At 47.9% G+C, this 1,625-nt stretch overlaps 1 protein-coding gene across 1 annotated transcript in view; it reads left to right on the top strand.

Annotated features, from left to right (window-relative positions):
* The first annotated feature begins 956 nt into the window (after window positions 1-956).
* egr3 (early growth response 3) overlaps window positions 957-1,625 on the top strand; it is a 6,163-nt gene continuing 5,494 nt past the window's right edge. Inside the window, exon 1 of the mRNA XM_076150779.1 lies at window positions 957-1,510. Coding sequence (XP_076006894.1) covers window positions 1,357-1,510 — 154 coding nt within the window. The 5' untranslated portion in view covers window positions 957-1,356. The remainder of the gene's footprint in view (window positions 1,511-1,625) is intronic.

Here is a 1,625-nt window from a genome sequence, read left to right as displayed (position 1 = left end):
GCCCATGTGTTCCATCTCGCAGTGCTACACTAGAAATGAGAAACTGCAAAAAGGCTTGAAGTGCTGGTGACATTGGTGAGGTTTCAACCAGCTTCAGAGTCATGCATCACCTTTTCGGTGTGTGAAAACAAACCGTAGGTGTTTATTTTTAGTTATTTATCACACACACACACACACGGTGAAGGGATTTTCTCACAAGTTGCCAAACTGGTGAAAATCGAGCCATGACGCTCTGTCCAGTGTCACATCTGTGGCTTCCGATCACTTTTCCACTACCACTTCACCCGGAACTCTCGTGTCCATATAGGGACTTGGGGGGGCGGGGCCGGACACTGCCTAATATGGAGCTTCCACTCGCGCGCGGTCACTTGGCGCTCCAAGTCAAAGCAGGTCTGTGGATTTACAACGCAGTCTGCAATGTTTACCAGCGCTTAACTCGCTCAATTACGGACTTTGTAAGCACAGTGTTGCAGCATGTGAAGGGATACAGACCTGTTTGTCTACTAGAGTTGTTTGATTCACAAGTACAAACGATAAAACGAAAACATTCACATATACAAAGCCCGAATTGATCTGAAAGTAGAAATATAGAAGTTTCTCCCGGTGTAATAGGCGGACAGGAGCTTGTTTGAGTAGTTCAAGGACGTCATGTGCACAAGTCTATACCTCGGTGACTGATTCTAATGATAAAGGTGCAGTTGTGATGAATGGCTCCACTGTTTCCACGCAGCTGGTCGCGCTGATAGTCTCCACAGCTGGACGCGGCATCCAAACTTTTGTCTCTCGGAGCGCTTTTTTTTTTTTTTTTGCCTCTCCACTGTAGTTTCCACGGCCTGACACGCGGAGAGCCTGGCGCTGTACACACTGTCCATATATGGTCATCTACGTCACGCAAATGTTCCATCCCCCTATTTAACACAGGCAGAGTGGAGTCCCCTATCCAGCTCCAATAGAGCAAGTAGAGCCGCTCTTGTGCAACCAACACCGCCACCTCCTCCTCATTGATTCACAAGACTTCAGATTCCCTCACAAGCAGAAGCCATCAGAAGCTTCCACAGTGATCAGATTAATAACGTGATCGCACCGGAGGAGATACCGGCTCGCTCGCTCTCTCTCACCGCGGGATACTTTGGAGCTACACAAGGCAACAGGATCCATCCCCGCTCCGCTCAAGCTCCGCACCGCACCGCGCGTCTTTTACGCTCCATCCACACCTGTGCGCGTGTTTTGCTTTTTTTTTTTTTAACCCAATTTGAGAAACACTCGCTTTTTTTTCCGTGTGTGCGTGTGTGTGTAAGAGTGTGTGTGTGGCTGCTTGGATACTCCGTCATTTATGTCGGACTGAATATAACTGCTATGACAGGGAAACTAGCGGACAAGCTCCCTCTTACCATGAGCAGTTTAATAAACACGATCCCTGACGGTCTCTATCCAGAAGAGGACATCCCGACGTCTATGAATATATTCACCAGTACGGAATCTATTAACCACTACTCACAGATGAACACAGGTAAGATTTTTTTGTTACTTTTTAGCGTGTTTCTTGGGGGGGATTAGAAAGTGTTTCCAATGCGCACAAACGGCAACAGTTGTCTGGGAGCGCGGAGCACCTGTTTGCGCACAAA

This window comes from Genypterus blacodes, unplaced genomic scaffold (assembly GCF_046128005.1).
Source record: "Genypterus blacodes isolate CSIRO-AG114 ecotype Tasmania unplaced genomic scaffold, CSIRO-AGI_Gbla_v1 ptg000053l_1, whole genome shotgun sequence".
Lineage (NCBI taxonomy): Eukaryota > Metazoa > Chordata > Actinopteri > Ophidiiformes > Ophidiidae > Genypterus > Genypterus blacodes.
The sequence above is the reverse complement of the archived record's forward strand: the minus strand, read 5'-3'. Positions and strand labels throughout refer to the sequence as shown.